Raw genomic sequence first — 27,295 nt, 5'->3', positions numbered from 1 at the left:
TACACGTGTTTTTATTTACGTGACCGAAGTGTCTACTAAAACAATCCAGGGGAAAGTGGCGAAGCAACACAACAGATTATTCGCAAAGTAAAGAAATATCTTTTCGCATTGACAAATATAATATATTATATATTTATATCCTTAAATTCAAAAATCCAAAAATCATTCGCGAAAAAAAAAAAAAAATAAAATAATGAATTACTATTACAAGCCGCCCCCGTTTTTTACTCTCGTTTAATTTCCGATCTCGGAACGTGCAAAACGCCCGTCCGCCCCATATCCACCCAATCAGCTTAAATTCACTTTAATTGTCCATTGACTTTCAAAAAATAGTATTTAAAAATTATGAATTTATAGTAATTACAAAAAACAAAAAGTTTGATACTTCATCAGTGAAATATTCAATAAATTCCTAGTTTCAATTTTCAGTGGGCGTTTTTCTAGGGCTTCGTTTATCGCGCAATTTCTGCGTCACACAAACTTTCTCGGCCGCTCGTAATAATTATGCATTGCCAAATTTGGTTCTCCATTGTCAAGTCAGGATTGATGGTGACGTCACCTAAGCATAAAAAAGAAAGGATTTCGTCAGTTTTATGCATATATTAATTTGCGAGATATTCTATTCGCCGCGCGAGCGCACTTTTCGTAGACTAGTCGGAATACTTTTTTTTTACTCGCGGGATTGATGGTAACTTTTCATCTTCATTATTTTTAAAATGAAGCACAACCAAAAAAAAACAAAACTTCAGAAAGTTGCGTATTTCCAGTGAGTAAACAATTCTGAAAATTAACAAAATTGATGATGATGATTTTTTTTCGGTCAGGCAAATGTCTCGTATTGGGGGTTCTAGTCTTGAACCCTAAGCCTACGCGGGATTGCAGCGTTTGGATAAACGAGACAAAACTCTAAAAAAGCTGGTGTTTTGACGCGCTTCCGTGTTCTCGAAATATCGCGGTTTGTGGCGCACTGTTTATATGGGTATATGGGGGGGACTGATATTTTCAGAATTTTCTGGGGGGAAAGCAAAAAAGAAGAGGGAAACTAATAACCGAAAAAGTCACAGGGGGAAAAAAAGAGGGGGGAGATTTAAAAAAATCCAGAATTTGGTGGAGGGAACAAACCCTGGAGGACACTATGGCTTTTTCTTTTGCACCACTTCTCCAAAAAAGAACAATTGCTTCAAGTTGATGACCGTTGGAAGGACAACCCGTTAAAACTTTTTTCAGTGCTGTCACCTTTTTTTGTTTACATGTTTTATTGTGATATCATTAGTTGTAGAAGAGCAATCGACTTCATTCTTTTTTATTTTGATTCTGATAAATTTTCTACTGATTTAGAAAAAGAATGAACCATTTTGAGTGGATTATGGTAAAGATACATGAAGAGAGGAAAACAAGAAATCTCTTTTTTCTTTTATTTATTTGCGCAAGCTCAAAAGATCATGACTTTTGACCTCCCTAGTGATAGGGACTTTTTTAACCATGATTACGTGATTTGGTAATTTTTTCTCGTGATGGCGTGATGAGAGGTCAAAACGTGATTGTCATTTGAAAATTGAGTGTTTCAAAGGGATGTGTGGCCATTTTTTTGCTGATTTTCGTGAAAGACAACATGTCTTCGAACTGCTTCGAAAATGTCAGCATTGTATTGATTGATAAAAAAGGCAAAGATAAAAGGGGTAAGACTAGCCTAGTTTCTAGGATATATTTCCCTGATATAAGAGTTTAAGTCTAGACTGATTGAACCATCATAATACTCTATCAAACAGAATTTATTTATTATTATTATACAGATTTACAAGCTAGGCTCAAGGTGGGTCTCTAACCGATCTTCTTTCACAATCATTCCTCTTGTAACAAATTTTTGTGGGTGGTTTTTCCATGCATCATTCAGTTTCTCTAAACGACTTAATCGATTGTGCAGATGCAACTTCTCTTGGTAGTTTATACGACGTTTTTTAATGAAGATGACATCTGTAACTTTGCAGACGATAACTCTTTCGGAGGCAGGAAAAACGCTTGAAATTGTTTACACTATGCTCTCCAAAAAAGCAAAACTAATGTTAGATTGGTATGCACAAAATTCATTGGTTGCAAACTCAGCAAAGTTTCAAGCCATCTTCCCAGGTAGTCCAAAATGTAATATTTCTCTGATCATTAATGGTAATATTATTGATAGTTCTAAAATTGTAAAACTTTTACAAGTTTTGATTGATATCCTCATCTATTAGACCCTACTTATTCAAATAACAAAATTAAAACCTTTAAAATGAGGATAAGGACTATTTTCTCCCAAGAAAAACGTGACATCTTATATTTCACTTTTATAATGTCAATTTTCAATTATTGTCCACTCATATGGATGTTTTGTTCTAAAACTGCACATGCATTAATCAATAAAACACATTACAGAGCCCTAAAAGCAAGATTTTCAAACTTTACCAAGTCCTTTGAAAAAGTTCTTCTTAGATCTACTTTGATTAAAATTCATGACCGAAATATTAAACTTATGCTTTGCAAAGTTTTCAAATCTAAAAAAAAACTGGATGTAACTATTGCAGTAGTCTGGAGATCCATACTCTCTATTCAAACTTACACCACATAAGCAAAAACCCCATCAGAAGCTACTCATTGAGAGTGTGGTATTTTTGACCCAGTTCGAATTTGTTTACATTTGGTTTGAATTTTGTGCCAAAAAAGCCGTTGATAAGGTTAGCCAATCAGATTCGCGCACTTCCAATCAAAACAATAACATCACGTGATTTCAACAATTGTTTAACAGCCAATAAAATTCTGCGACCAGATTTGGCATCTACAAAAATACCCGGCTACTCTGTTATTTCTATATTATTATTCGTTTGAACTAAATGCTATACTTCGAAACCACATGAACAGAGTAGACGGGTCTCCCAGCTACTATTGCAGATGAATCTCCTCTTCTACCCAAAATCTAGTGTAGTATTTTTTCTTTTCTTTTTTTAATATATATTATATATATCTTATGAATTTTTTTATACATTTTAACTAGAGTTTGTTGGATTGTATTAGTATTAAGTTACTATTTTTTATAATTTTCCAACGTTAAATAAAGTGAAAATCAAAATCAAAAATCATAATTCTTTGGCACACATCTGTAGTAAAACGACTTAGTTAGGGCTTGTTTGAAACACAGGTCATATGTTAACAAGTTACATGTTGATACTGATAGGTCACATATCATTTTCAAAATGCAAAAGAAATGAAAATTCATGATGTCTAAAAGGTGCACTGAGCATCAAAATATTCACTTCAAAGATTTGATTTATGTTTAATTGATGATCAAAAAAACAAATACCCTTGATTTTTGATGCTGAAAAAGTAAGAAATATTTATTTCCAAGACTTAAAATTGAAACTTGTTTTCTTAAAGATGAAATTTGTTTATAAATAGTCCAGTTTTTAAAATAAAATGCTGCAACAAAATGGTTATGATTTTAAATTATTGGAGCCAAACCGTCGAGAAGGATTAGAATGTTCAATTTGTATGTTGTTATTGAAAGGTGCTTTTGAACTGCCATGTTATCACACATTTTGTAAAGGATGTCTGGAAAAGTGGAAGACAACACAAAAACTTGAGTAAGTTTTATCCAATTTTAATCCAATGTTGTTTTTAAATACTTCCATTTCTGTTTGAGATAATATCGTTTAAACTAACTTTTCATTATCCTTTTTAAATCTGCCCACCATCATCTGGGTAATGGCTTTTTCCATGATTATGGAATAGATTCACAATCGCATAATCAAACAACTCAGAACTCGTTAGTCTTTTCATTAGTTTTTCTTTATACAGTCTGCAAATAAAGCTAACAACCCGAGGGCACTCGATTTTTAAAACGACCGTACGTTCGGCCAAAAATCAGATCTCTAAAATCAGACCCTTTCAGTGCAGGAAAAATTTGGCTGAAAATCGACTCTTATAGTGCAGTTTTTCGAAATATTTTGCCCTTTTCAGGGCAAAATTTTTGAAATTTCTCAAATTTTACCTCAAAATTTGTTTTTTTCCCAAATTTTACACCCACCCACTTACAGTGCACTTTCCAAAGTCCAAAAAACCTACCCTTAAGGGCCGCACATCCTGTAGGTCACTTACCTGGAGTGCCCCCCCCCCCCGGGCTAACAATCTAACAATCATCTCTAACAGAATAGGGAAAAGACTACACATGTGATAGCAGTTAATACATCAAGAGCCTGCCTTGTACTATCCATGCCTTTAGATCAGCAGGTACCATCTCTGTGTTGCAGTACCGTTCGAATGCAATTTTGATATTTTATGACCAGAAATTCTAAATTACTCTCGTTTTTACTTTTTAGCAAAAAGCGAGTAACTTGTCCATTATGTAACGCTATCCAAAATAGCACTAATCTGGTATGTATTTTTCAATCCAATATAAAATCTATTTTCTTGGCTGTTTTTATTTACAAACCTTTATTATATTGCCAGGTGCTAATTGCCAAGAGGTTTGAGAATTGAACTCCTGAATATCCTTAAATGAGGTAAATATATAGATTAGGTTTTAACCAGGGTATAATTATAGACTCTAAGAGCAAAAATAAAGAAATTTTCTTTTTGACTGCTGAGAATATTTTAAGAAATAGTAGTTGAGATATGTTAATAATCTGTGATTCTTCCTGATACATTGTTATTAAGTGAGATGGCTATGACAGTAATCTTATTTGAAGGGACATGCAATTGGAACAGTTGACCGCTTGATCAAAACGACACTCGATGTACATTGCAAACAACAGAGAGATGGCTGTGAATGGGTTGGGAAAATATGTGATTATTTTGAGGTAAGTCATTCGTTTTATAAGTTCTATTTTTGTCTGTTACAATGGTTTATATTGGGGAATAACAAGATCTTTTTGTCATGGTATTTTTCAAAATATATCCGAGAAAATGGGCTTTTCCAGAAAAATTCTTATATCCTCACTGTTGAGGATATGGATTTTTCGAAGTAAAGTATTGGATATCCTCTCTTATAAAGATCCCTGGATATCGTATTTTTTACTTGAAAAGACACCTTACCTCCTGGATATCCACTCCCTTGTAGATATTTACCTCCTGGATATCCACTTTTGAACAAAAATCGTTAACCCTCTAGATATCCGATATCCTCAACAGGGGGCACGGACAAGAATATTTCTTTCAACATCTTAGGCATTAAAGTCTATAAAAGTAAGGTACCATAATGACTAATTTTTTTGATAAATTTAATTCTAGGCTTCTTTTGATAAAATTGGGAAAATTATTTTCAAAATTATTTTTATCTTCCATCAAGCAACATTCTCCGGTGTGTCAATACATCAAAGTCAATTGCAGAAAATCAGTTCTTTGTGACGAAATGCTTTTAAGGAAGGATATGATGGAGCATGAGAAAAGTTGTGGATATCAACATTTGAATTGTCAATGGTGTGATGAGGTTCATAAGAAAAACCAACTTGAGGTTTGATTTGTTTTTAATTGTTCAAAAAAGCCATGACATTGCAAAACTTTTTTAATTCGAATTAAATTTTTCTTTTCTTTAGCTTAGAATCTAAAAGTACTTTCTTATTCTAAAATAGTTAAGATAGATTACCACCATAAAACAATAAAACTCATTTTTAATAAAGAAAAGCACAAAAGGAAAATGTCTCCGTTCAGAAGCTTTGTTGTTGGTTGATCTGATAGAATTTTACTGAAAAATGATAATTTTACATTTTAAGTATAATTTATGTTATGTTCCCAAATTTTATCTCTCTTAACTTGTTTTATTGTCTTAGGATCATTACAAAGCTTGCAGAGGATTTCCGGTGAAATGTTCAAATGAAAATTGCCAAAAAACATTTCCAAGAAAAAGTTTTAAATATCTTGTAAGTGTATAATAACCACGGTGTCCGTGGTCAACTACGATTTATTGGTCAGTAATGTCAAGGCTTTATTAGGCACTTCAAAAATGATTCTTGCTTTCTGTTTGCTTGAAGCATAATATAATGATTAAAGGTTTTCTACGGGAATAAAAGGAGCTTAATATTTTAGGCAGTGTCTTCATGCTGAGTCAGATAAATTAAAGCTACTTTTTTACGCAATGATATCCTGTAAAGAAGTGAAAGGTCGAAAGTTGTTTTGAGATGTGACCTCACATTCTATTGCTTTTGTTAAACAAAAAAATAGCAAAATTGATTTCGAGCAAATTTACAATCGAATGTTTTGATTATAAGATAGAAAACGTTCTATTTATAATAAACATAAAAACATTCGAAAGAGTATCAATAAATTCCCCTTGTTTGAGGAATGTTTTTTTATTCAATGTCTTTTCATCTTTCCAAAACCTTTTTCTAATCATGTCGCACTTGATTTTACTACATAAGCATCATCAGACCTTTCAATCAAAACAAAACCTTTAAGAAGAACTATTGGAGATGAGTGAGGCACTTCAGGGAATAAATGGTGCCATCTCTCTAGCGGTCTTTTAATTGAGCACACCTGCAGTCAAAAGACTTGAATGGTATACATTGTTGTGCATTAAAGACTTAATGAACACTGGAGCTCTAGCTCAATTAATTGGAAACCTTTAATATCTCTTTTGAGTATTCTCAATCTCCTCTAGAACCAGTCAAACATAAGCTTTTTATAACATTTCTCTCTCTCTCACTCTCTCTCTTGATATCAGATAGAAGATCACCTTGCAACTGAATGTGACTTCCAAGAGGTAGAATGTCAATTCTTTTCCAATGGATGCCCTGATAAGGTAAAAACAACCACATGGTCATCCGCCCTGCTTTTCTCATGTAATGGTTTTTGTATAAAAGGAAATGATAAAATTATGATCTAACTGGGTGTAATATTTTGGACAGAGATGTTTTGCTATAGGTCCAACAAAAGTTAAAAAGTGCTTAAAGCTATGATATTTAGGAAGGAGATATCCTAACTTAAAAATTTAAGGCAACACTTTTTAAAAAGTGTAAATAAAAAAGCTATTAAAAATTTATACTAGAAAAGCTTTGCGTCTTTATTTTTTAATTATAACAGTTCCTTCGGAACCAGCAATCTGAACACAACCAAGATCAAATGCCATTCCATTTGTCGTTGGTAATAAAGGAATTGAGAGAAACAAAGAAACAGCTAGTTGCAACCCAAGAGAAAGAAAAATCACTGGAGCAAATTATATTGAAGCAAAGGAAACAGCTGGGTAAACCTGTTATTGATTCTCAGCAACCAGAGATTTCAATAGGCAGTAGTTCTTTCGTTGGAACAAGTGTAAACGAACCTGCAGAATCTTCAAACAGTATTGAAGATACAATTTTTCAACCACAAAATTCGATTAAGGCTCCGAAAGAGGACCCTCAAGTTAATTCTGCATCAAATGAAAATTGTGATCAGCCTACTGTCAGCAGCACCTGTTATTCAACTATAAGACGTCCTTATTTCCATGCACGAAGGCGTTGCACACCTGCCGTTGCTGCTAACATCCCTGGTGAAAGTGAAAAAAATCTTTCGGATAATCCTTCTAGTTCAGCATCAAGCCTTGATTTGGATCAAATTGTATTCCAAACAATCAAATACAATGACCACAAGAAAGTTGGTCAAAATAAAACATACTTGAAATTGAATATGAGAACTGAAAGAATAAATCTTGATTTTCGAGTTGAATTTCCAAAGACATTTGAGCACATACCAGAACGTTTGAGGAGCCGCTGTAGATTACACAATGAATCATTTGCTTTCTCTACTGGTATCAAATTCAGTGTTTTGTATATCTTGATGCCATTCGGTGAATACAAACAAGACCAATTTTCTTTTGTCCAGAGTGTGGAGTTTGTTGGTAAAAAGGGTCATGTTATTTTAGATAAATCATCCGACTATTTCAAGAATTTTCGCACCTTGAATATGAGGCTTAACCATTTTTTTGAGAGGGATGAAGATGATAATTTTATACTATGTATGCTTGTTAAATATTAGAACTTGTTTTGATTGAGGTTCAGTTTTGGTTCAATCATTTCACTTTTTTATAGAACAGCTTTATTAAATTTAAAGCTTTTCAATCGATTCTGGTAAGCCCGTGTATAATGGCTGAAATTTTTATAATTGTCTTAATTTTCTTTTGGGATTAAACATGCATACCATCTAAACACACTATGGCTCAAACATGGTGGAAAAAGGTACAATACTGGTCTTGCTTCCATCGCAAAAACATAAAAACAACGTCCTGAATATGATGTTCGATGAACGTTGAACCAACTTTGTGACTTGTAGGTTTCTTAGATTATTTCAAATCTAGATTTAGAATGCCATGCTTGACATTCAATAGACGAAGGTATCTCTGTAGGCCATCTGTAGGAAGATTATTAAATCCATGTTAACATATATTTTCGTTATTTTTTTCATTTACTGTTTGATAGAAATAAAGTATTTAAAATATTTATAATGACCAAAAAATATTTTGAAATTTTCAAATCCATGTTAATATTATATTTTCATTAATTTTTTCATATACTTTTTGATAGAAAAAAAAGTATTTTAAATATTTATGATGACCAAAAAATATTTTGAACAGATGGATAGGCTGGGCCTGTCATTCATTTTGTAATATATTTGTGTAATAAAATTTAAATTCCGATATTAATAAATTTGTGTGTCAATTTCACAGTACCCAAGGTGTTTTAAACCAGGCTATCTTATTTCTCGAATTTTTTATGAACCGAACTAATCAAACTCACTCGTCCCAACTCGCTCGAACATTTTTGTCTCTATAAATTTCTTTTTTTTATTTAAATTTCAATTCAAATTTCAATTACCATGAGCAATGTGAATGTGTAGTAGTTATTTGGGGGTAATTTTGGTCAATAGCTTAAAATTACTTTTGTTTGTGTGTTTTGTCTTTACTTGTTTGAGTGAGAATCGCAGAAAGGTCGAGTAAAGGGGTCTGTAACTACAGTTGACGCACTCTAAGTCGATTTTCTAAGGGACTTTTGGGCTTTCTTCGAATATGGGAGCGTTTTTGAATAATAGAGCGTCGTTAATTTCTTGTTAACGGTGACTTTAAATATAATCGAATAAGGGAACGTATCGAATAATAGAACGTCGAATTAGAGAGCGTCACCTGTACATTATAACAAATGAAGAAAAAACTGATAGGTATTTCTAGATTTAATATCAGAGCCTTCGTCAACCGTAAAGTTCCAACTTACGTCATATTTTTTATTCCAGGTAAACAAAAATAAGAAAATGAAATAAATGAATATTTTGTTCGTGGTGCTCGGTAGCGGCTGTGTGGGTCAACCATACTAGTATCTAGGTAAGTGACTTTTTATCGGGTTCTTCTGTGGAAATTAACACTTGAACTGCCGCGCCATTTTCAGAAATCGAAAATTATACCTCTCGTAATTTCATCGAAAGTTTAACTTTGAGAAGCTTTTGTGGTCTCAGTTTTGCTTCAAATGTCTTCAGGTTGTTTACAGTACACCCCAGTACAGCGTTGTAAGCTTACAGCGTAAGCCCAGGCGGCTCTGGAGGCCTAAAAACCGGTTTTCTGGCAAAAGTGTACCAATCGACACAAAATTCCACGTAGATTTCAATTTCAAATTCAAATATCCGATGAAAAAGCAAACAAAATTAAGTTTCTGTACAAAGTCATTGGCTCTTTAGACTAGAATCTACTTTTGACTGAACTTTGCTTTCTGATGAGTCCAGTGAAGTAGACTAAAGGACATCGCCATTTTGAATTTTTTTCACTTTCGTTTTGAAAAATTACAAGAAAACAACAAACGATAAAATATATTATAAAACCCCATCAAAGTTTATGAAACTATAATAAAAACATGAAGATAACTAAAAAAAAATGGAAAAATGGTCTATTGGTCATGTCATGTTTTTCTGTTTGTTTTTCTCCAAATAGGGACTGGATCTAGTGGCATGTATTTGCCACCACCTCAAGCAAAGCCAAAAAAAGTCTGCCAAACTACTCCGGGCCACTTATCAGAGCCATCCAGTCTATCAAAAAGCTATAAGCGGCCCCGGGCTTTTGGCTCTTTGAAGTACTAACAGTATTTTGACCCCTCTACTTACTAGTATGCTTGTAGTCGGCAGCGAACGTGTTAATAATTCTGTGTATGAAAAAATGGAGTGAACAGATAAGCTGAGACGTTACTACACTTCACATATATCATACTGATGTTTGAAAAGCATAGCCAATCAGAGTTCATTTTCTCCATCTTATTTCGTGTAAATTACACGAGATCACATTAAAAACACGTGCAGTCAGTCATACATGCACCAAATTTATTGGTTGAATTTTCAAGCATCTGAAAGGCTGTAAAATCTCCTATAAAAGGGGTAGGGTTTTATTGTTTCGTATAATGTTTTGAATAAAATTTTCCTTGAGAATCTTAAGTATATACCTTGAGTATCTTGGGTACCTTATCAAAGTATCTTCAAAACTACTGATTCTAAATAGTGGAGACGCGATGAAAAGTCGTGATAAAAATGTTTAATGAGATTATAATACATGGCTTATTAAAAACATCCAGAAAATTAATTTCGTTTTTCCGATACCTTTGTGAAACTTATTAAATTATAAGCATTGCCCTCTATGTATTGAAAAAATTAAAGTCTCTTTCTCTTCTTATTGAAAAGCCATAAAGTCTTTTTTCGATTCTTAGAAATTCCTGAACCCTGTTCTCTATTGCCCAATTTAGACCAATTTAATTGATCAACCTATCAAGAGTTCGTTCCTCCTTGTTATAAATACAAGCAATTAAACATCATTTCTACAATTTGGACTTTTTCTTATAAACAAACTATACCCTTTGTATTTCCCTTGATATAATTAACCTTTGAATTACCAATTTTAATTAACTTTTTTTTTTCTCTTTTCTTGCTATAACAACTTTTGTCTGAAACAATCACAAAGAAAAACCATAAAAAATCAATTTTCTAATCATATGTATAGGACAATCTTATATTAATGTTTTACAAGCTGTGTATATGCAGTGATTGGACGTTTTTCTGTGGTACATTATGATATAATTTCATTATTTTCTTTTTCCATTGTAGCTCCTGACTAAACTTGGCATCAAATAAGAAATCTATAAACAAAGTTTGCTGTGGTTTTGAGGAAGACTTACACTTTGATTTTTTGTCTTTTCGGATTTGGACTTCATAATGGATTGGGTTTGGTTTCTCGTATAAAACCTGAGTCAGGTATGGGTAACTTTTAATTTTTACTTTCTTTTATCAATCCAAGACAAGATATTAAAACACCTGTGACGGTAGTTTACAAATTATCAAAATCGAAACAAAACGTCTACTCTAAGGTCCCGAATAGTAGCAGAGGTTCGAATAAAAGGGGGGTCCGAAATTGTACCCCAAAATAAGGTTATTATATGCTAAAAACAGGCTATTTAGAGCAATTCAGCTTGTGATGTCAGAATGTATTTTCAATATAGCTAAACTTTTTGAAAATTAATTTAAACCAGGTGGGGACGTTCATTTGGGACCTTAGAGTAGATTGTTAAAATTTCTAAATGAGAATATATCTACGATCAGCCTATGCAAAAAATTGTACTTTAAGGCGATCAACTTTTTCAAAAACACTAAGGTGTTAATATGAAGAGTTGTATTCAAAAGTTCATTTCAAGTTTTCGTGCCAAGTAAATACACTTCTTTTTTTCTTCTGTGTATACTTTTAAAATGAAAGGATAATACTGATTCTTTGTACGGCTGGATGTAGCTTGCTTGTTTAATAAATTCTCAGGTTAAAAAGTGTTTTCGTATGAAATTTTCTGTAGTTTAAAGGTATTATTTTCTACTATATAGAAAGGAGGCACTCTTGTGATGCTAAAGCAGAATTAACACCTAGAATTTCTCAAAATGTTGTCCTCACGTGGCACAGGAGTTTTTGTTAGTTTAAAAATGCTGTGTAAGCAAAAAGTAGGAAATACGTTTAAAATGATGTCTTATAAAAATGATGCACACTTATGCTTAGACTCAGACTTTGTTTGATTTGAAGTCTTGAGAAAATCTTTGTAATTATATGATGAGCTGTATGATACACTTTTTTTATAAGAACAATTTTATAAGAACAATGAGGCTCAAAAATGCCAAAAAATAAGAACAATTTAAGAACAGTGGAGAGGCTGAAGTTAGAGAGTTATAGCAAAAAGAATCACTGGTTTCTAAAATCCTCTAAATAGTAAAGTAAATAGCCAAAACTTGTTTTTTACCTTAGAAAAAAATAAGAACAAAAGAAGAACAATTCAAGGCTCAAAGTGACAAAAAAATAAGAACAGCTGAAAAAAAGTGTATATGTTTTTATATAAGAACATCCAAAATTGTTGAAGTCTTCGGATGTTCTCAACTTTTTGAGTTTTAAGCCCAAAAATGTTCTTAACATGATCTTATTTTCACCATTTTTCTAAAAAACCGGCTGTTTTAGAGTCGGCAAAGCCTTAAATTGTTCTTAACTTGTTCTTAACATTTCGGCCATCGAAGCCTTATGTTCTTATATAGTTTTTTCTTATAAAGAAAAAGTTTCTTTATTACTGTGAGAATAACTTCAGACAAAAACAAAGACTTGTTTAGCAATTTGGTCCTATGGTTTTATAAATGATACATACGATAGGTAATAAACTCCTAATTAATCTTACAAATTAGAAAGGGCTAATTGGTAATTTAAACAAACAAAATGACCTACTGATGTGCCCTCTGACAACTTTATTTGTTGCTATAGGAACTCCTTGGTTACTTATTCCAATTTAATCAGGTTTATCTTTTGTGATTCCCTTTTCGTGTTATGCTGACCTCACCATGTACACGAAAAGATGCTTAGTTGTTTTGATTTCGAAAGTTTAGTTGATGATATTCAATGGTAAATTCTCATCTTGTCTACTGCTGCTAATTATTCTTGCGTATGAAAAGTATCTTGTCAATGTCAAGTTTCAATAGTTTCTATAATACACCCCTTCTCACAGACATGGTAGGATTTTCCAGCTAGTGGGGATAAAAATAACGGACTAAAACTCGATTATATTTTTTTGGCTGGGGATTTCAATTCTTTTGTTTCCAAGTCAGAAAATTCAGTGGGGATGGGAATAATAGCATAATATCTTGAGTGACGATATAATCTAATACACCATTTAATTTTTCCAGTGGCGACAAAAATTGGAGGATAATTTTCCACTGGGGACGATATTTTGGACAATTGGACATTTTGGACAAAGAAGGGGTCCCAGTATGTTTGTGAGAAGGGGATGTTATAATCTTTCCTATCTTCTTACATTCTTTGATTTATGTTGTACAAAAGGGAATCATGCTTAAGAGGGCTGTTGCCAGAAAAGGGATTCACTACACTGCATAAAAAGTAATTGTAAAGTGTATGACAGGCAAAGGAAACTACGAGCTGATTTTACAACTGAAAAATGACCTAATAATAGGAGACCTGGATTCTATCAGATACTAATTTGTGATCTAGGAACCCTCACAGGTATTTAGGATTTACAATTAGGGGAGCTTGACCATCAATGTGTTCCTGCGTCTAATTTTCCCTAACGATACCTGCTTTTAAATTTCATAATTTTGGGCTAATCTTTTCCTCTACCAATACGAACAAAGGTATATGAGCAGGATCATTGAGGAAAATAAGGTTAAGGCTCGCCATTTTCATTCGACTAAAAGATTCATTGATGATTTGTGTGCGATCAATGACGGTAACTTGTTTCAGTCTGTGTATAGAGATATCTATCCAGATGAGCTTGAACTCAAAATTGAGCACTCTGGTAATCATGCTTCTTTTTTAAACCTGGATATTACCATCAAAGACGGGATATTTATTTATAAGTTGTTTGATAAACGGGATGCATTTCCTTTTTCCATAGTCCGAATGCCACATAAAGATAGCAACTTGCCAGAATCGATTTTTTATTCTTCTTTTGTTGGTGAACTTCTCAGGATTGCTCGTTCTACGTTACTTTTCGAGGACTTGAAAGTTAAAGCCAAAGTTTTTATACAAAGAATGCAATGTCAAGGTGCTGAAAACGCAAAGTTAGATTGCAGTCTTCGACGGGTTATAGTTCGTCATTTTTCAGAATTTTCAAGATTTCAACTCTCTGAAGATTCACTCGTTCGCCAGCTCTTGCGGTGAGCGGTCACGGTGTACGGGGCTTCGAACCGGGTTATAGTCCGATTTTTTAAATTCTCATTCTTTCCCCACTCTTTCCATCTTATTCTTTGAACTGTAAAATGTGTGTGAGAGCCACAGGGTTGGATAGTGGCAATCCAATCCCAGTTCCTTCTCTTCTAGTATGCTTTCTTCAACGTTGTGGCAGAAACGTGTCAAAGGTGTGGCAACTTTGTCTAGTAGAAAGTATACTTCTTTTCTCATTGTAATTTTAGTTTCTTCGGCTGGTTCCGTGTTACGTTTTAGTTTATTTTATATTATTGCGCGCGTTTTATACTTTCAATAAACACATCTTTTTACTATCTTTTATCTGTGGTGGTGTCTAATTAACACTGCTTGGCCTACCTACACAACCCTATTTCCATCATATAGGAGGATATTTTCACAAATGGCCGAAATCCTGTGTAGGTCGAAAACTGAGGAACAGATAATGTGTTTTCTTGAAATATTTTTTGACTCATATTGAGTTACTTCTTTCCATCTTAACTCATATTGAGTTACTTTCTTCCTTAAAGTCATTTTAGATCACTAGTTTTACATTGACGGATTTCTATGTCATCATATTTTCCTTTTCTACTCCAACCTGATTGATTTTCTGTGAATGTTCATTCTAGATTTTTGTTGTATTTGTATTGTCTTTTTGTTTTGTAGGTTTTTGTATTTATTGTTTCCATTTTGAGTAGTTGAAGGTTTTATACTTCTAGACTATATATATATATATATATATACCTGTGTTAAGTCGAAATTCTTTTTTAGAAAATAGAGAATATGATATTTTAAGCTTACAGAAATATCTCTTTTGCTTTGGGTTGATTTTATAGTTTGTTATGTGTGTGTTTTTTAGGTAAAAGAAGGCCTATTTTTTGCTCACATATCAATGTTAGTTAAGTTGATTAATGCTGACCGACTTAATAACAATGGAAGGGGTACACTTTAAACAGATTTACTTTTGACCAATATTTATTTTCTATTTTAAGTATTTTATAAGAATTTCGAAATTCTGACTACTCTTCGAAATAAAGGTCGAAGAATAGCATGCCAATTTGTTATGTGAGATTGTATTATTGAAGCACTAAAAGCTTTATCTATTAATTAGCTGTTGCATCAGGTCTGATTCTGCCTTGTATTTAGGTGTTTTGTATTTTTTTGCTCAAAATTCTTGTCTTATGCTTACAATTGAGGTTTAGATTTGTGATAATGATGTTCATAACATAGAGTAATGATAGTGTAAAGTTTGTTTTTGCTTGCATGCGATGATTTTGAATGTGACTTTGCAAGGGTAGACGAAAGGTCATACATAGATTTCTTTGCTTATGTAATTCTTGTCTACGCTTTTAATATTATTGTAAAGTGATAAAGTTATTTTATTTCAAGACAATTGGAGAAAAGTCTTGGGTCTTTACTTATGGCTGTGGTTAAAAGGTTGTAAGGTTAATAATAGCAGGTGCATCTATTCGGTGATTTCATTGACATTCTACTTGTAACTCGACTTGCCGTAGCTACCGGTGGGGGGAGGGGGTTTGCTCTTTTTTTAAATAAATTTTCTGAAATTGATCGATCTGAATTGCAGATTTTTTTTCCAAATTAAATGTCACTTTGAGTGGATCTTGTGAATTTTCAAAATTATTTGGATAGATTTCAGTCTGTAATGTGGGCCCTAAACTGGCCCCTTGGCGCCTTTGGTTGTACTTTACCGTATACATCTACAAATTGGGTCTTGGGAAAAATGGCACTATTGGATGCTTTCTGGTCGGCTTTTTGAATGGTGCTGTTCCTCCAAGGCCACGTTTTTTAAAAGAACATAAAGCTTTGGTGTCCAAAATATCAAGAACAAGTGAATAACATTTCACGGCTTTGTAGACTCTTAAACATCCTCGATTTCTTACGAATATGCGCTTTAAAAATACTCACAAAAAAGTGAAAATAAAAACAAGTTAAGTATATTTAGGCTTCAAACTCAAACTCAAAAAGTTTGGAACATCCATTTTCGGATGTTTTTTTTGAACGTTTTTTACTGTAGGTTGTTTTGATATAGGTGTGGTATTTGAAAGTCACGTGGGCTCGGTTTTAGATAGATTAATTGTCCTTAATGGTGTTTATTCGATGATTTTAACCCTTAACTAAAATCAAATCCTTTTTGTGTCATCCAGACCTTTTTGTCAAAGTTAACTCAAGCCAAGATATAACTTAAAGAAAGTTTGTTTAGTCGTTAAAACTAATAGCCATAACACTTCAAAAATAAATTTTCCCATCGCTTTATAGTTTCAGGAAAACTTAACCAAAACAAGGTCAAAATATGCCATAGCAACCTCAAAACCTTAACATCAATTTTTCTCTCTCTTATTTTATCTTTGAATAATAATCTGCCTGAGGTATTTTCATGCAAACTTATAAATCAACTTGGCAATGCCTATTTTCATACGTATACGTTTTGTCATAAGAACAAATTATATAATGTTAAGAATAAGTTAAGAACTTTGCGGTGGACACCCGATTTTTTAAAGAAAATGATTAAAGAACATGTTAAGAACATTTTCTAACTTAACTTAAAACTCAAAAAGACATCCCAAGGCTTTAAAAAATTTGAATATTTTTATAAATAAACGTGTATGGACGTTTTTCATAAGAAATTTGATTGTCGGGATATTTACGATTTGAGCCGAAATGCAATGAAGTACAGTGATTGCTGAACCAGAGACAGTCATTGACAAATATTTGTATTTTTATACTATATCTATTTTAAGTTGAACGGCATATCTTGGTATGGTAGTGAATTCTGAAATATAAAGCTCAACTCCATTGATACCATTAAGGAGAATTTTCGTCAATGCTAAAGGTCCTCTAGAGTGGGGAGCGACTGGGTTTAACGTTGTGGCGGTATTAGCCCTTTTTTCTGTCGGTACTTCTGTGAAGAAAAAAACAACGTCATTTCGGTGTCCAAAAATCCATGCAGTTACAAAATAAGGTTATGTGCAATAAGTACTGTCGATGTTGTCAGTGATTCAAGAAAAATGCGTCGTCGTTTCGGTGCTTGCGACCCCCTTACGCCTCTCCAATAGACTTATATCTTCCTTATATCAATAATACAATCAAGCGTCCTAAGGTTTTTTTTATTGACCTTGATTTTTAAGGTTGTTACGTATTTTCCGATGACACACTATGTTTAGGCATAGTTTATGAGATGCTTCTAGACGAAGGATGTCAGGTGTGGTTGTACAGAGGCTGTATTGTATTAACATAGCATGCAGTGATTAAATTAATTCATTAATTGTCAAGGGTTTTAATGAGGCCTGATTTTTCCTAAAGGTGTATTCATTTTTTTGAGATACATAATCCATTTTTTGTAGTTGTTAATTTTGTTTTGTACTTTTGTCTTAACGATGTATTTGTATTTAGCTTGCCTTGTATTAATAACCAGTCCCATAGGAATCAGTTGCAGCCAGTGTAATTGTCCATGCCTGGATCTTTATCTAGCCTATCTATGGTCTAATTCTGTATATTGTATATAATATATGTATACGTCCGGAAAAAAATATTGAGCTCGAACATGAGTAGAAGGTTGTTGCGTGTGTTTAACACATTGTAAGAAAATATATACCAACATAATATTTTTTTGCAACAGTCATTATGATTAAAAAGAATTAACTTTCTTTACAATTTTCATCACGTTAAAGTTATTGAGAATTGTTTTTTGAAAAAGTTTCTCATGACAATTAATATGATAAACATTGCAAATTTAGTGAAACACACACGACAACTTTCTTTCTATAGAAGTGGTACGACTCGATACTTTTTTTTCAGGACACACTGTATTTAGATTTGTCGCTGTGTTGATTTGTTGGTTCTCCATTTTTGTCCTTGTCGTGTTAAGTTTGTGATATGATTTCTTTCTTGGTTAGAATGTGTTTGACTTTTAGATTAAAGGTTTTATTTTTACATAAGTGTTCCAGTTTCATATCAGACACCTATTTCATATCAGGACAGTGTCTGCCTATTGTTATATTATGCTGATATAAGCAAAATAATATTTTTATTTTTCTCTTTTTAACCAATCTTGCTCCACATCCGTGTCAATCCAATGTGAAAAAGCTTGTAAATTAAAATTGATGAGTAAGCATCCGTTATCGCTCTTATTTAAAAACAAAACCTTTAACATGCTTTGTTTCTGAATTTTAATTAGCTTTTTTACATAATATGGATTTTATGATGAGTTTTGACTGCCTAAACTGCTCTATAATTATTGATAGAATTCGAAATTGGAGAATTGCTCTGTGGTTATTGAAAATATATTCAAAAGTGGATTATTATAAGATTGAAAATATTCTAAATCATTCAGAAAATGAAGATGAAGAATGAAGAAGAAGAAAAAAAACTTCTTGTGTGTATGTATATTGTTGTATGATCACCATTTTCATATCAAACAATCTTCAATCTTAGAAAGTCATCACTATGAAAAAAATTTCGAAAAACAGATAGACTTTCCATCCAATTCTGTAGTCGGAATTTTAAGGTCAAATACAATATATTGATAGGATTTTTCTTTTACGATCTTCAAAGTGAATACATGAGTTTCCAGCGTGTGATGGATTCAAATATAAGATATGAAAAAAGAGTTGAATGCAATTTCAAAAAAAGTAAAAATGAAATGAAATCTCTTGAAAAGTGTTGATGAATAAATAAAGCGTGTTTCTTGACGAATGACATTCAGCCTGTCAACGCCTTGTCATAAAAATTTCACTGTTTATTCGATGACGTCATGATATGCACGAGATGATTCGGTCAAGATAAGAAGATAAGATGGTGGAATAAAATATTTGAAGCTCCGCAAAATTAAAACGTTAACGAATTTGAATTTCATTTCCAGTTATGAACCGAAATACCGAATCTCTATTGTCGTGACTCCCGTGATATCCGAAATCCAGGGTAAAAATATTCCGATTTTCCTTTTGCTTTTGAGCCACTTTGCCACAATTCAGAAATCAAACTCCTCTCCTCGTTACTGAGATATTTTAATAGAAATGGGCAATTTCCGATATCGGACCAGTAAAAACGGTCCATTTTCGCAGTACTAAAATCTTGTACGCCCCCCCCCCACCTTACTTTGATTTCTGTTGTTTAGCATCTTGTTAGCTTCTTCTAACCGAATTCGTACTATCAATGGTACATTAGGTCACTAGAAATGGAATAATTTGGGAGGTCGGCCCTGAGCGGTCGGCCCTGAGTGGTCGGCCCTGAGCGGTCGGAGGCTGTATGTTCCAAACTCTACCGTCGCTATATTCTTTCTGTTTCCCGCCAATAATAATCAGCTGTAAACTCTGCACGTTATATTTTGCCGTGGTTACTATTAACGAACGATACCATCGTCTATTTTATCGTTTCGAAAGTATCGTTGGAAAGTTCATTCCGAACTTACAACAGCCGTCTGCAATCTCGCTAAGTTATCGTTGCGATAGAAGGCCTTCAAAAAATAACAGAGATAATTTTTGTGACTTCGGCTTAAAGCAATTCACCATTATTCTAAAAAGTGTTCGGCTAAGTGATAGAATATCAAAACAATAGCGTTGAATAATTCTGCGAAAGATTTCTTTTTTTGGTTTGAATTTCTTCTAAAGATAAAAGTTTTCTCTTGCTTACGGATCTTGTTAAATCGAAGCGCAGCGAGCGGTCTTACAAACAAGAGCAAATATTTTTCTGTTGTTTAATTTTTACTTTCTGAGAGGTAAATAATTGATCAGTAAATCAATACTTTCATTTTGCGAACTTTGCAAGGATTCAGCTCGGAAAATTCGGAGTTTCTGAAAAATTATAATGGTCACAATTTGGTTGGAGCAATGTATTTTCTGCATTATTATGGTGTAGCTCTTAATTTGGACGAAAAATGTTGTTCATTTAGATAATATAGTGGAATTCTTTCATTTTTGCGATAAGGTTCTCTTTGTTTGAAACTCCAAAACACTGTCTCAAAGTAGGGAAATTTTAAAGGTCGGAATTTAGCCTCCGAATGAATTTTACCCTATCGTGGTATCACTTGTGAGATTTGTTGAAACTTGTCCGGTTCTGCATTATCTATAAACCTCTAACTTAAAAGTTCTACATCTCGAACCAAGTTGAGTACCTTGAGAGTGCAATATGATTGATTCGAGGAAAAACGTTATCACGCTGGCTCTAATTTTATGTTTTTTTCTCGTGATACTGTAATTGATGCAACGTTACGTAAAGAGTTTTAATAAATAATTTTCTTACGTAAGAATAAGGCAAGAATTACAACGTCTTATAATATTGATAATCTCAAATGTAGGTTTTTAAAGATATTTAAAGACTTCTTATCATATGATGCTAAGATCAGCCTTTATCTTAAAACCCTCGTGTATTTTCTATACACAGTCTAATAAAAATGGAAGGCATTCCAAAATTTTACCATAAATGATAAAAAAGCTACCAACTTATAAATAGGATTTCATCAAAATAATCATAATAATGGCTCCAATTCATCAGATAAAAAGTCTTCAAGAATATTGATAAATAGGAATTGGCTGCTTGTCCCATGGGCCCCGGCGAGCCATTTTGAGTGAGGGGGCCAACATTTTGGAAAAAAATGTCGCCCACCATGGTTCGGCGACGAAGAAAATTTTTCACTTTTTACACCCTCAAAACACCTTAAAATGATATAATATTTGGGGAGAATAATAGTTTTTGTGGTTTGATTTGGTCTCAAACCAGCTTAAAATAGTAACTCTTAAAAACGTATGACATGGTCTTCCAAAAAGTGGGGGGCCATGGACCCCCCCCCCGTTGACGGGGCCCATGTGTCCTGATTACCAATGACTGCTTTGGACCTTAATAATATTTGCCGTCGAATATTTAATAGGCCTGCAGTTGACGCCCTTTATTTCAATTTTCATCGAATAAATGAGTGTATCGAGCAGTAGAATGTCGTTTATGAGAGTTTCTTATTGACGGTGACTCTCAATATTATCGAATAGTAGAAAATCAAATTAGAGAGCGTCACCTGTATTTGTGATGAATCAAATCTCTCACCTTTTGAGATTCATTACTGAGGTTTTGTTTTCAAATAAAAGTGATATCGTCGTTTACAATTCAATTTTAATTCATAAGCTTTTTCACATTGGATTGACACGGATGTGGAGCAAGATGGCCAGAAACAGGAAAAGAAAAGCATTTTTTTTGCTTATATTAGCACAATATAACAATATAAGACACTTTCCTGATATGAAATATGTGTCTGATATGAAACGGGAATACTATGTAAAAATAAAACCTTCAACTATTGAAGTTCTCAGATTTAAACATTTATGAATTTTAAGCGACTCTAGAAATTCAGTTATAAGCCCTCATCAAAATCTGTTTTATATGGCCCACTCAGAGAAACTTCAAATTCTTTCATTTTATAATCTAGTAGGTCTTAAAATCTTTAAGATAAGCTCGTGTAATACTTTTTGCAAATTTTATATGAACAAAAACAGCTTATCTAGTTTTGCAAAGTAAGTTTGTAATTGAACCATAAAAGATTTAGATTCGAATCGAAATTTAAAAAAAACTTTAGGCGGGGGAGAGTGAATTTTCCTTTTGACAATTTTTGACAATTTTCGTTTGTACTCCTTTAGTGTACATTCTTTTTTGAGTGCAAACTATGATACACAAGCTGTTTCACATTGGATTGACACGGATGTGGAGCAAGATTGGTCAGAAATAGGAAAAGAAAAACATTGTTTGCTTATATCAGCATAATAATAACAATAGCAAGACACTGTCCTGATATGAAATACGTGTCTGATATGAAACGGTAACACTTGTAAAAACATAACCTTTATTATAATAAAGAGTTGTTATTTATGGTGACAGTAAGCAGGCAGCGGGTCGAAAATTAAGGAAGTTGTAAACTTGGGTGTACTCTTAAGTTCCAAATAAGCGGGGGGTTCGAATAAGGTACAACATTTTCAAAATTTTGATAAACGGGGGGGGGCCTAATTGCCGGGGTTGGGACATTGTACTTCCGAAAACCCAAAAATAAGGTAAATATAGGGTAAAATCAGGCTATTTAGAGAGAAATAAGGGATCTTCTCTTTGAAAGCTCAAAAGGTTCTTAAAAATCAATAAACAGGGGGAATCCTAATAAGGTACAGGGGGCTGAGAAATTTTCGAAAAATTAACACACGGAGGGGGGGAGGGCGTTTATTTGGAACCTAAGAGTAGCAGTATATATGTTGTGCTGACGAGTCCAAATAAGGACAGGACGAAATGCATACACCTGCTCTGCCACCAAAATCTCCTGAGTGAATTATACAAGGTGTCCCAAAAAAAATACTGTTTCAGAACGCGACTACATGTAGAAAAGTATTTTTGTGTGTGTATGTCAAAATATTGCGTGTTTTCACTGTAATGCAATCGTTAATGTCTTTTTACTTTGTTTGAATGAGTCGTTCATTAAAGTGTTGTATTACACAATTAAAATTCCAATTATGTTCATAAGTTGTTGCATTTAAGTGAGAAACTAGACATACACACACAAAAACCTTTCTACTTGTAGTTGTGTTCTGACACACGACCTTTTTTCGGGACACCCTTTTGTTGGACAGAAACTTTTTTCGTTAAATATACGACGGCTTTGAGCCAAGATGTAAGAAAATAGTATTGTAAGTCCCAAGCTTTGGGCATTCTACTGTAGACTTACTTTCCATGGTGATTCTATTCCAATCCTAAAGGTTTTATTTTTACATAAGTGTTCCTGTTTCATATCAGACACATGTTTGATATCAGGACAGTGTCTTCCTATTGTTATATTGTGCTGATATAAACAAAAAATGTTTTTCTTTTCCTCTTTCTAATCAATCTTGCTCCACATCCGTGTCGATCCAATGTGAAAAAGCTTGTAAATTAAAATTGATGAGTAAGCAAACGATATCACGTTTATTTAAAAACAAAATCTTTAATGACTTTTTTGATTTACGTCTTATAAGCAATCAACACTCAAAAATATCAATCTACTTGAAAGAACTTGCAATTTGACGACCTACAGAATCTGAGAAGAGGGAAGTCATTTGAAATTAGATCCTCAAAAACATGCTATTTTCCTGTCAAATAACGGCATTCAATTTTTGATAGTGATTTCTTTATTTAACACGTTCGTATAATGAAAACGTTTTACTTTGCAAGGCTGGTTGATAAGGTTTATTTTGCTTGTAACTCAAGAAGTGAATTTGTAGTTTTTTTTATGTTTAGTTTTCTCTTTGGAACTCTCGTTGCCATCATTTTATGTGATAGGAATGTCTTGTTTTTCAAATTATTTTAAATACTGAAAAACGCAGTTGAGCTACTTTCAAATGTTCAAGGTTGCAGCTCTCTAGTCTGTAAGTAAGTACTCTGACGTTGTACTGTTCGGACTGGTTCTACAAAAGTGCCGGCTATTAGGTTTGTTGTAAGATGGCTTATTTGCAACTAAAACTGAAAGAGATTCGAATCAAGCTTTTGTGTTTGAGGAGCCTTAGTGATAGTTGGATTTACCTTAAAGGGAGATACTCTGGTGAAAAGAAAATTTTGTGGATTTACCCAAAATTTGCTAAATTATGCTCCCGCCAAAATTCCTTTTTTCCGCCATCCGCCAAATTACAAGTTTAAAAAAAAAAGTTTTAGCTTATTTTAAAAACGATTTTCGAGCACGAAAAATATTCTTCAACTACCAAGTTAAATTTCCGCCACCAAAATTTTTTCTTTTAAGGAACTTATAGCCCTAGCGAAGCTGAAATTGAGAGACAGGCATGTATTTCTTTAACAAGCTAAATTCACTAAAATTAGAGTGTTAGATTGAGTATTTTGCTTCTGTTGTATACCTTTTCGATCTAAACACATTAGAATAGGTTCATCCATAAAGAAGGGCGAATCGAAGCTTGGGGTCAAGACTGTTTATTGGTCCAAAAAAGGAGAATATTGGAATTCAGGGCATATACAATGAATAGATTAACTACTCAAGCCTGTCCAGAGATCAGTTTGTTTATTGTTGACCAGAAAATAGGATGTTTCAAGTATTTGATAAGATAATCTTTTACTGCGATAGACCATAAATTACGTCACGAACATCACTTGTCTCATAATCAAACAAGTACCATGGTGATTATATCCCTTGAGACATTAAATGATTTTTTTATGATTAGAAAGTAGTTTTATTAAAATCTGCTGGAATTAAATCACCACGGCAATAAGTTAAAACGAGGCAAGTGATGTTTGTAACGTAATCAAAATGTCTATTATGACTTCAAAATATTCTGACATGTTTTCGAAGTCATTTATCACAATGTTTAGTTTATCGCCTCGCAACTGCTTTTTTGCGGTATTTATTGTAATTTACGGTTGAATTATTGTCAACTTTTTATGACCTTCTTGGCTTTTCAGATGAAGATAACAATCAGGCAGATAACTATATGTGATTCTAGAGGGAGTAAAGCCCTCTTGTTTGGGACTGGGATGTCATTTTATAGATGGATTTTTTAGTAAAGTTTTGAATGATATAAACTAAAGTCTTTTTCTTTTTCTTCTTTAGAGAACAACCAACAAACAAATGATTGGAAAAACAATAACAATGTATTATTGAGGCGGTAAATCCCACCCTCCGCCAACAACCGCCCGAAACCTCATCAACTTAAAAATCCAACTCAACTTACCAACGCAAATCAAAATGTCTCTTGAACGTCACCATAACAACCGGACAAACAACTGGACACGTGACTTTAGTTCGCTTAAACGAGCCAAGAATTTACACAACCAGCAAAAAGTTGTCTCGGACATCCAAACAATAGCTGCGTCTCAATTATTCAACCATGCTGGCAATCGAGAACACAAACATCTACGCAGGGCATCGAGTCAACCGAACATGCCTCCACCCGAACAAAAAACGCCGTTAGTGCCTCGATATCCCACACAAAATACTAATACAAATCATCCTTACTATCAGAAGTCGTACTGGGAAAGAAAGTCAAGTGTTGAGAGCTCCAGTAGCATAAGCGAAGATGAAACCCAAAACTTCCAAAGTGAAAATTTCGAAACAATGTATGATATAATACAACAAAGACTTCAACGACATTTAAGACGAGAAGAAATTTTCAGCCGACACGAGATTCAAAACATATGTCGTGAGTTACGGCGCCGAGCTTTGTCAACAGAACTCGAAGATGGATGGCAGAACTCCTTAAGCGATCTCGAAATTGCGAGTGGTATGAAAATGGAGGTTCTCGAAGCGATCTATTTGTTAAGAAACGCTCATAAAAGTGATTTGTTCTCGTCACAAGAGAGTGTTGATAACACTTCAGAAAGTGCCATGTCTCCTACAATGAAGCATTCATCCCAACCGTTAATTTCATCCCTGGGAAGAGACATTCTACCGAACAAATATACACATTCTTCTCAACCATCAATATCTGTCACCTCCATAGAAAGAACTATATCACCAATCAATGACTCCGATAAAACCTCTAGTGGTAATCGTTCACAGCGTCTGAGACCATCCACACTCGAAATACAAAATATGCAAGAAGGCATCCAAAAACCTTCACCTATACAATGCAAAAGTCGTGCTATTCATCCTGTGCCTCCACCAAATCATTCACCAGTAGCAGAACCATCTACAGTCGTTAGATTTGCAACCTCAACCAGTCAAACATCTCCAAAACTTTTATACAAAGCAGATGAATATCAAGCACCCAATAATTTCACAAACCAGCATTCATACAGTCCTTCAACCAAAGGTTCGCCGTCTCAAAATTCATTCAAGTTCTCTATCAAACCAGAAGAACCCAAAACCACTTCCACTCCATCACACAGACAACCACCAACACCGCAATCACCAATTAATCAAGGCTTGATACGAAAAATATCACCTCCCTCGAGTAAATCCTTTCAGAAATATTCACCATCCTCTCAATCCGCTCAACAACCTGACTCCTTATTAAGTCATGAACCGCTAGAACATAATTTAACATCTCGGCCTTCAGACCACGAACAAAATTTCCCAAACGCTAATAAAGCAGCAGTAGAACAACATTCTCGTGTTGCTAAAATGCCAGTCATAGAAGTCCTGCAAACAAAAGAATACGCTGTACCCGTTCATCAAGCACCAGACAGAATCGAACTAATCTCCAAAGATGCACCAAGGAAAACAACTCATTCTGAACCACCATATATTGAAGAAGAATATGTCACAATTGAAGAATGTTCAATGGATCATGAAGTGCCAAAGGATTTTGCTATTCCAAAAATATCGGTAAGAGTCATTTTCCTTATTTTTTTTTCTCGGTTTATAGAGCATTGAGACCATAGATATAAAAGCCCGAAGGGCTAGATGGTGCGATTTAGCTGAAAAGTGTGCCGCCCGTGGTTCGATGGGAAATTCTACCTAGGTCACGTGATATTACAATAGAATTTCAGCGCTTGACCAATCAGAAGCTTCACGGGTTTTCAAAAACAATAGCAACAACTTTTTGCGATATTCACTTTTTTGCTTGGAAATGCTTAAGGCACTCTATCTAGCTCTTTGGGCATTACAGAAATCTGTGATTGAGACCCCAAGCCTCTAAGCAATAATGAGGTTTTATTGATAGTAACACTCATACTGTCAGGCTTTAAGAAACGCATCATGTGAAACAATGCAAGCTGTAGATTAAATTCGTTGTTTGAATACCAGCCCAAATCTTGCGACTTTTCTTGCCAAGCCGGAAGGTTGAATATTCCGCCACTAGCCTTCGGTTGTACCTCATTACCTCTAAGACAGAAATGCCTTACGTGATTCCAAAATACAAGTTTTGATTATTATAGTTAGATATGTAATTCAAGATATGTAATTCAAATTATGGTATTTCCGGCGCGCATGTCGCTACTTATCTTATCCATTATGTAATGAAGCGCCATCTGGGTGATAATTATGAACCCGTCTTTCAAAAAGCAATTAAGTTTTATATCCTTTATGTGAAGATTAGAACATGAAGAAAATGAAGAATGAATTGAAGTAAAAAATCGTTTTCTCCTGAAGATGGTTTGAAACTGAGTTTTTGAGTTTTGTCGTATTCCAGCTTCCAGTAAAAATATCCCTCAGCTATC

General features: G+C 33.7%; 2 protein-coding genes across 2 annotated transcripts in view; both read left to right on the top strand.

The window, feature by feature from the left end:
* Positions 1–2,651: 2,651 nt before the first annotated feature.
* Positions 2,652–8,607, top strand: LOC136805478 (TNF receptor-associated factor family protein DDB_G0272098-like). Its single transcript, XM_067062054.1, has 7 exons — positions 2,652–3,614; positions 4,350–4,404; positions 4,719–4,829; positions 5,318–5,482; positions 5,799–5,888; positions 6,689–6,766; positions 7,048–8,607. The coding sequence occupies exons 1-7, from the start codon at positions 3,448–3,450 to the stop codon at positions 7,975–7,977; spliced, it is 1,596 nt and encodes a 531-aa protein (XP_066918155.1). The 5' UTR covers positions 2,652–3,447; the 3' UTR covers positions 7,978–8,607.
* Positions 8,608–9,229: 622 nt separating this feature from the next.
* LOC136805475 (uncharacterized) overlaps positions 9,230–27,295 on the top strand; it is a 33,479-nt gene continuing 15,413 nt past the window's right edge. Inside the window, exons 1-3 of the mRNA XM_067062048.1 lie at positions 9,230–9,313; positions 11,071–11,217; positions 24,747–26,462. Of these exons, the coding sequence (XP_066918149.1) occupies positions 24,882–26,462 (1,581 nt within the window). The 5' untranslated portion in view covers positions 9,230–9,313; positions 11,071–11,217; positions 24,747–24,881. The remainder of the gene's footprint in view (positions 9,314–11,070; positions 11,218–24,746; positions 26,463–27,295) is intronic.

This window comes from Clytia hemisphaerica, unplaced genomic scaffold (assembly GCF_902728285.1).
Source record: "Clytia hemisphaerica strain Z4C2 unplaced genomic scaffold, Clytia hemisphaerica genome assembly, whole genome shotgun sequence".
Lineage (NCBI taxonomy): Eukaryota > Metazoa > Cnidaria > Hydrozoa > Leptothecata > Clytiidae > Clytia > Clytia hemisphaerica.
The sequence above is the reverse complement of the archived record's forward strand: the minus strand, read 5'-3'. Positions and strand labels throughout refer to the sequence as shown.

What these genes read in the sequence shown, in the direction of transcription:
- LOC136805478 (XM_067062054.1), top strand. Translation starts at nt 3,448, where the DNA reads ATGCTGCAACAAAATGGTTATGATTTTAAATTATTGGAGCCAAACCGT. An exon ending in AAGACAACACAAAAACTTGA is followed by an intron (nt 3,615 to 4,349) that starts GTAAGTTTTATC and finishes TTTACTTTTTAG; the next exon opens with CAAAAAGCGAGTAACTTGTC. An exon ending in AAATATGTGATTATTTTGAG is followed by an intron (nt 4,830 to 5,317) that starts GTAAGTCATTCG and finishes TCTTCCATCAAG; the next exon opens with CAACATTCTCCGGTGTGTCA.